The sequence below is a fragment of the Leucopleurus acutus genome (assembly GCF_964270905.1).
Source record: "Leucopleurus acutus genome assembly, chromosome: 2".
Classification (NCBI taxonomy): domain Eukaryota; kingdom Metazoa; phylum Chordata; class Mammalia; order Artiodactyla; family Delphinidae; genus Leucopleurus; species Leucopleurus acutus.
In genome coordinates, this window is record NC_139143.1 from 83,619,922 (window position 1) to 83,628,527 (window position 8,606).

General features: G+C 47.3%; 1 protein-coding gene across 1 annotated transcript; it reads left to right on the top strand.

Annotated features, from left to right (window-relative positions):
- Positions 1-8,113: 8,113 nt before the first annotated feature.
- Positions 8,114-8,380, top strand: LOC309979145 (late cornified envelope protein 2D-like; the record flags this gene model as incomplete). Its single annotated transcript, XM_082865769.1, is given in 3 exon segments — positions 8,114-8,306; positions 8,309-8,360; positions 8,362-8,380. Coding segments are annotated over 3 exon segments (264 nt in total).
- Between the last annotated feature and the right edge of the window lie 226 nt (positions 8,381-8,606).

Here is an 8,606-nt window from a genome sequence, read left to right on the forward strand (position 1 = left end):
TGAAGTCTTCAACCCCTGAAAGTTATCAGAAAGCTGTATCATTTGCCAGAGAGATTAAGGGACCAAAAAAGAGATTGAATATAACATTTTTAAAGTATACGATTTGATAACTAGATAAATAACCCATTTTCTATCTATGAAATACTGAGTTCAAACTTGCAGTAAGTACCAAGAGCCATCTTCCCACTATCAGAAGTTACTGCTGACCACATACATGATTACTGCTCCTCTTATATGGCAACCTTCTCCGCCCAGAGAGTTCGCCTAGTGGGTTATTTTTCTTAAAAGGTCGTCCATACTGTTTCTGCGTATGTATACAAAAAGACTCTTGTCTTGTAAATGAATGTTCATAACATTATTATTCATAGCCAAAAGTACCTATTCATAAACGAACAAACAGTGGCATATCCATACATTGAGGTATTTTTCAGCCATAAAGAGGAATAAAGTGTTGACACGTGCTAGAACTTGAATGAACCTTGAAAACATTATGTGAAGTAAAAAAAATCCAGACAGGAAAGACTACATATTATATGATGTAATTTATACAAGTTTCTAAATAGGTAAATGCATACAGATAAAAAGTATATTAGTGGTTGCCAGGGAATAGAGATGGGAAGTTGGAGGGTGGGAACAGGAATGGGAGGACTGACTAATTGCTAAGAAATTTCTTTTTAGAGTGAGAGAAATGTTCTGGAATCAGATAGTTGTGAAAGTTGCAAAGCCTTGTGGACATCAGGGAACTGCACAGTTTAAAAGGGTGAATTTTATGGTATGTGAACTTCTATCTCAATTTTTAAGGAGCTCCTAGGGCCTTAGTGGGGTTCTGGGAAGGCTTAGCTCCAAAGTCTTCCTGCTGCTGACTCAGACAAGGAACTGTATTAACATTCCATTTCGTTTAGTATGCACTACTACACCAAAGAATAGCTATTACATTAGACCAAGGAAATCACATTACAGAAGAACAATGCCAAATGGCGCAGTAGATTATAGAATACAAATACCCAGCATTCTAGCAGGTTAGGAGGAGAGCACAGTGGAGACTGGTTGGGGAATGGGGTGGAGTGACTTGCGGCAGGACTCAGGAAGCCTTCTGGGAGGGGTGGGGCTGAGCTAGACCTTGATGGATGGGTGAGGCACAGGTAAGTGGGTCGAGGGGCCGGTGAGAGGGTTGAGCATCCAAGGAGTCATGTAGAGGCCAAGCGATGAGACACATCCAACTTCCTTCCATGCTGCCTCTGAGACCTAGAGTGGGTGGGACATGGGAAAGAGCAAAGACGGCAGGGGGCAAGCCAGAGATAGAGAGATGTACACCTTGTGGGTGCTTCCCAGGAGAGCAGGTTGCAAGGAGAACAGGCTTTGTATAAAATGTGGTAGGTTGGCAACATTTGTACATTAAACCAAAATGTGGAAAGAACTAGGGCTTCGTTCATTGAAATGAATATAATGTTGTTTCTTGAGCAATTGGCCCACTTAGGATGGGGATACAGGGGGAAACACACTTAAAATTACTAATTAGCTGTATATATTTCTATCTCTTTTAAGAAAATCTCATTTTAGGAAATTATCCAAAGTAAATCTCACCTCCATATTAACATGTTTTACCCCTCTCCCCCTTGTCCTGCCCATGCTGGCATCTGGGTTCATGAGCAGGGAAGCTTATATGGCCTGTAAGCCCCACGCCAAGGGAAGCCTGGTGTTCTACTGTTCGATTTGGGGTTTTTGCTGGTCCCTACTGTCGAACGACTGAACTGACAGGGTTCTTGGGCTGGGGCCAGGTGGTCAGGGAAGCCGTGTTCTGTTCCCATGGCCTGGGCAGGTGCAGTATCCTCCTGGCTCATTCTAGTTCACTCTAGCTCCTCCTGCAGCTGGGGATCTCCGTGAGCCCTGGCTGTGACTCCCGAAAAGCCTGTCCCCAGCAGCCCACCCTGACACTTTCAACTGTAGAGGCACAGACCCTATTCATCCTGGCTAGGGTCACCCTCCCACCTCCCAAGCCCCCACACCCCCAGCGAACTTTCTGCCAGCACCATGAGTTCCTTCCATCTCCGTGGGACAGATGGGAACCTCTGGATCCCTTTCACTTTCATGGGAGCCAGGGAAGCTTGGGAGGAGTCTCAGCTCCTTCCACAGCACCAAGTAGGACATAAGTCACAAGATTCCTGTTTCCCGCTTTCTTCTCAACCTGATTATTTATCCACCTCCAGACTGCAGCCCCACTGATGAGAGAGTCAAAGCACGCATCTATTTGATTAGCCATCTCCATCCCCTTCTCCCGCAGGACCTCAGGACCCGAGGAGCTTTTAATGACCTTCCTGTGTAGAAGGGAGTTCCCCTCCATCACATCCTCCTCCTCTTCCCTTTGCCCTTCGCCCTTCCTGAGACCCAGAGGGTCACAAGGTCATCAGCTCTCGAGGTCCTCAGCAACCCCAATATTACAAGCAGGTCCCAGATTTTTACTCCTTCCCCAGGCTCTTTGTTCCCATGTGAAGGGGCCAGATGCCATGGAGAAGGAAACTGTGAGAAATGTGTCAAGAGAAGAGCAGACGTGTTGGCTTTGGGTAGAAGGGGCAGAGCAGGTGGGGGTCCTGAAAAGAAGCCTGCAGGCCCACAGAACGGACAGGCAACAACGAGGGAGAGGAGAAACCTGTGGGTGCCCCTTAGAGTCCGGTCCAATGTCAAAGCAGCGCCACCCTTAGCTCATCGACAGAAGAGCACAGGGCTGAGTTCATTCCGGCTGGGCTCAGAGACAGAGCAGGAGGCTGCCTTTAGTTCCCTGCCCAAGGCGGACCCCAGCAGGTCCGCTGTGCAATTGCGGAGGGAAAATACAGCGTTGAGTGCAGCCCTTACAAGTGAAATAGGGTGCAGAGAAAAATCAAGGCAGAGCTTCACTCTGACCCCTCCCCGGAGGTCCCCTTCGGACTGAGACCTCGTAACAGAAAGACCATACTTGGATTTTACTCTCTGGGAAAGACAGGGCTGCGCTCAGGGGTATGTTGCGGAAAACTGAGTGGTGTGGGCTAAAAAGAGCAGTGGAGTGAAAGCAGAGCCAGGGAATCCCACATGTGAGACGGGCTTCTGCTCTTTCCCAGCCTTTAGCCCCCTGAGCTTCCGTATAGCCATCTGTTAAACAGGTGTGACGTAGCTGTACTGCCTGCCTCAGTTATTGTGAGGATTAGAGAAAGAGTGATGACATGAAAACATGGGTTGTCAACATTAAGGCAGAACTGTTTTCAAATAATCCTTTAGTATATATCCAGCAAGAAAGTTAGTCCAGGCAGTAATTCCTAAATTCTTTTAGCCTTGATGCCCATGTTCATTCCCTCACTGGAGAGAGAGAGACAGAGACAGGGAGACAGAAGAGAAGAGCTATGGGATTTACAAAGCAACCAACTTGGAAGATGCTCAGGCTCAAAGCTAGCAGCTGGCCCGTGAGGTTAAAGAGGCATCTTCTCAAGGACCGAGGAAGCTGGATCATGGGCTGAATTGAGACGACAGGAAAGTTGTTTATTTATATGTTTCCAAGAAAGAACAGGATCACAGTGCTTTGGGAAACCAGGTTCCTCATGATGCTACGTGGAGTCTTGAACCTGGAAAAGAATATGGTTTGGTGAGGGTCAGGTCTCCAGCTTCAGAAGCATAACTCAGGCTCTCCCTGGGAGGAATGGAATGAATCGTCAAGGAGCTGAACGTCAAGAATTACCCTGCAGGTGCCCAGGGTAGAAGGAGCCACTTCCTGCTCCTCCCAGAGCCAGGAATCCCGGAGCCTAGTCAGGTGGGAGCCTATAAAACACATCTCAGGCACCAGTTCCTCATCCACCCTCAACCTCTGGGACTGGCCGTACACATCTGGGTCTGACCAGGTGAGTGGGTCCTTCTGAACCTAGAGAGGACACAGCTGAAAGGGAGGGGCCTGTTGGAGACCACGGGGAAAGAAGAGGGAGGAGGGAGGAGGATAGATTTTGCCTTGGGGCTGGTGGATCCCCCTGGGAATTACACCCCCTAAAACTGGATGGTGAGTGATTAGCCGGCCTGAATTCTTGCCAACGTCTGGCCTCTGGCAACTGAGACAGCTGGCTGGGGAGGGCGTATCCTAGGCCATTTACCTCTCACAGATGTATTCATGGATGCTTAGAGAGGGGGCAGGTGCACATGGAGAAAATGGTGACACCCAATATTACCACGAAATGCCAACTGGTGTCCTTTTCTCTACTTGAATATAACTGCCTTCCTGCCCTCCTTCCTGCCTTTCTCCCTTTTCTCCTTCCTCTTTCTCATTCATATATGATTCATGTATTCAGTTATTTATTGGGCTGCTACACATTACCTGGTGCTGTTCTAGACACTGGAATATAAAGTGTGCAGAACTGAGTGGGGGGCTGAAAATCCCTGTTCTCATGGAGCTTCCATTTTAGTGTTCCATCTACATTTATTGGACATCTTCTATGCGACAAGAACTGTGTCATACCTTAGAGACACATTCATTTTTAATGAATGTGTGTGTACTTACGGTTACCTCCAGATATCAGCAGCCTGGGGATAGATTGCAAAGGAGGAAACAATGACCTAAGGTTTCACAAATCCATAAAGCATCTGGATTGGGTTTTAGGTTGACTGAATTCCCACCTAGATGTCCTGCCAGCAAACCCAGCGGCCTTGCCAGCCTCCTCTAAAAGTGCCCACGACCAAGTGTCCCCCAAAGTGTCCCCAGAAGGGCCCTCCCAAGATGCCCTGCTCCAGTCTCTTCCTGCTGTGGTCCTGGACCTAGGGCTGCCGTGGCGTCAGCTGACTGGGACATCAGAGATCCAGCTGTTTCCACAGCCTTGAGGCTGCTTCCCAGCTGGGCTCTGAGCATCACCCAAGTAACCAGCAGGCCGAGGACTGGCTCCAGTCCCGTGCTTCTCATCCCTCAGTCTCGTCCACCCCTCGATGAGTCTCACCTTGGGGATAAGACCACACCGGCGCTGCGCTGTGGAAACAGCTGTTGGCACAGAGACTCTGGGCTGGGCTCAAACTTGCTCTCCTGAGGTTTGGATGTGATTGCTCTGAATGAGCCGCTTTGCTACAATAAATGTTTTTAAACCCCCTGGTCCTGTTTTTTTTAATTCAAGTTTTCACTCTGCTTACCAAGTCTTACTCCTCCTCTCTGAATAAATGCCTGGGTTCTTAACTTCGGCTGGATAGGAGAAAAAAGATCAATCTACCAAATAGAAATAAATTAGTCTTTAAAAGTACATGTATGCTTTGTTTTAATAACCCTAAAATGTGGACATATTACTGAAACGAATAAATTGAGGATATAATGGTGTATCAGGGAGACTCTTATTACAAAAATATATTTTAAATGTCCCTAGAATGATTTTTTAAATGACAATGACATAAAATGTCTTTTTATGTAAAAAAGACATGAATTTGGATATTATTTCATAAATGCATTTTCAATAAAATATCATATTAGCTACAAGTTTGTGTTCAGTCTTTGCTGCTAAGTTAGCTATTAACTGAAAGGATTTTTGCGAAGGAAAGCTCTGGCTTACTTGAGTTCAGATTAAGGAAACACAGAGCCACCCTTTCGGATTCTTAGATCCTTCCTATGCACAGAGAAGGCTAAGAGAATTAAGCTCTTTGACAACCACACATTAGAACAGAAGCCCATTGTCAGGTGTGCAGGGATCAGGAGAGGATGCCTGTATGGATTTTCACTGTCCTGCCCTCTCCGCAACCTCAGGGTTGTGTGACCCTCCTCCACTAGCTTATACAGCCCTCTGATGGATGAGGTGGAATGAGCTAGAAAGCAATCTTGTACCCATCCTTGCTGGACCGCTGGCATTGTTATTCGGGGAAGGCCTGGGCATGGGGTTTGGTCTCAGTGAGGGTCTCCAGCACCATTGGAAGACCTCCAATGGGATGACCCCACCCACCTGAAGGCCTATAATTACTAATTCTGTGTTTCCATTCACTTGTCAAACTTCTGTCTCTCCAGTGGAATACAGTCAAGGTGGGTAGAGGCTGTATTTCTTTAAGGCATGTGGGTGTCCAGAGTCGGCCTCGTGGCCAGTAAGTACTCGTTGAGTGTGTGTGGGAGTGAGATAATGAACTCTGGCTCTTGACCTTACTAGTAGGGGCAGTCTACAAAAATCCTTGAATTTTTCCCTTTGGAGATGCTTTGCTCTTTTAATTCATCTGAGCATATCCCTCTCTCTTGTACTCTCATGAGATCTGTTTGATCTTTATCTGATTTGCTCAGCCCAGAATCTCTGAGAATAAGTGCCTTGGTCACAGGTATTCCAAGGCTCAGATATGCAGTGTTTGGTAAGTATTTCCTTAATGCTTACGTATTCATCTATAACGTCTTCTGATTCCAGCGATTAAAAAGATACCAAAACTGAATATAAGTGGTCTTAAGCTATCGTGTGTGTGTAGTGATGGTATCTGATTAAGATAGTTTTATTCCATGATAGCCTATAATTAGTACTGTTTGGGTCATGAAAAATGATCAGTTCCATCTTTGACTTGATGAGAAGCAAGTGCACAGGTATTACATAGAAAAGATGTTAAGCAGACGATAAGGTTGTCAGGGACCTGATATGAGGAAGTAATTTAAAAAGCACAGTTATCGGGCTTCCCTGGTGGCGCAGTGGTTGAGAGTCCGCCTGCCGATGCAGGGGACACGGGTTCGTGCCCTGGTCCGGGAAGATCCCACATGCCGCGGAGTGGCTGGGCCCGTGAGCCATGGCCGCTGAGCCTGCGCGTCCGAATCCTGTGCTCCGCAACGGGAGAGGCCACAAACAGTGAGAGGCCCGTGTACCGCAAAAAAAAAAAAAACCCATAGTTATCAATGAACTGGAAACCCCACCAAACAAAACAATTGACATTTGGGGCCATACAGGAAAACTGACATTCTGGGACTATGTATGATGCTCACATCCAAAAAGAATTTGGTGGACTATAGCTCCTCTTATAATGCCATTACAGATGGAGTACGTATATGCCAGTGTATCTAATCTACGTGTAAATTTATTATCACTTCAGATTGAGAAACCTGTTGATATTATACTGAAATGATTGAGAATGAGTTGTGATTTTATTTGGGGGGCCAAATTGTCTAAACTTTATTCCCAGTTGTGTGAACTTGGGCAATTTGTTTAACCCTAGGAACCTCAGTTTTCTCTTTAGTGTAGTGGGAATATAAGTAGTACCTACATCACAGGATTATTAGGAGGATCAAATGGGGTCATATGTGTAAAGCACTTAGAACAATACCTAGAACAAAATAAGAGGTCAACAATCGTTAGTTATTATATTATTTTCTGCTATTATGTGTACGTGTATGTATGTGTATCTACATCTGTATATCTATATGTACCTGTTCTGTGTTCAATAGCCTCCCTGAGGCTCAGCATGGGGGCGGGGCGCTATAAGGTCACCAAGGTGCTGGATGACACTGTTCTCCCTGGGATTGGATTGAGATGTCAAGTGGATGGAGAAAAAAAAAAACGCCAGAAGTCCCCAGGGAGGATTCGCACCTTGAAGCTTCATCAGCATTTACAGCAAGTGTCAATGGTTGACCTGACAGCTTACCTCTGAGGCTGAGGTCGGGGTTCTTTCTACAGGGCCAGTAGGACAGAAGTCCTGACTTCTCTCCTGAGAGGGTAGGTGGGAGGGGTTCTCAGGAGAGTCACTCACAGCTGGACAGTAGCCGAGTTGGGAATATTTACGCCATAGAAATGGATAATGCTTCAAACCAGGCCCTTTTCTTTCTGGGGTGCTGGGTTAAACACATCCCAGAGCACTCCTAGTTGTCCTGGATGGCTAGCTGGGAGCACAGGCTTGTACTGAGGGAATGTGCACACCGAGGGGTTGTGAATTTTGGTGTTGGCATGTGAGGAGGGAGCAATCCCAGCTCCCCCCTGGAAGGAGAATAAGCTCAGCCTGTTGATTTTTTAATCCATGTATTTTCATCTGGAGGAAAGATGCAGTTGCTTCAGGTCACTGATGTAACTATGATCTAAACATCATTCCTCTTCCATATAGATAGTGATTTTAAAAGAGGTACAATTATGAATATTTAAAGAGTTTCCTCATCTTTTAGGTTAACTGAACTCCTACCAAGATGTCCTGCCAGCAAAACCAGCAGCAGTGCCAGCCCCCTCCCAAGGGTCCCCTAAGTGCCCCACCCCCAAAATGGCCACCTAAGTGTCCCCCAAAGTGCCCACCCCAGTGCCCAGCCCCCTGTCCCCCTCCAGTCTCTTCCTGCTGTGGCCCCAGCTCTGGGGCAGGGGGCTGCTACCTGGACCACCTCAGGCCCTTCTCCTCCACCGGTGCCGGCACCAGAGCCCCGACTGCTGTGAGCTGAGCCCTCGGGGGCTCTGGCTGCTGACCTGACCCTAGAGGGGCTGCTGGGGAACGGAATGACCGAGAACCTGCTACGGCCAGATGCCCCCCTCCTCCCTCTCATCTCCCAGGACAGGGGCTGACAGGGACCCCAGAGACTCACAGGGCTTCCTGGGGAGAGCCTTGTGTTCGGTTGGGCAGCCCAGAGGCTCAGCCTGGATATTAGCCTCCTTCCCTCTCTTCTCCGTGTTGGAATAAAGCTCTGATGTCCC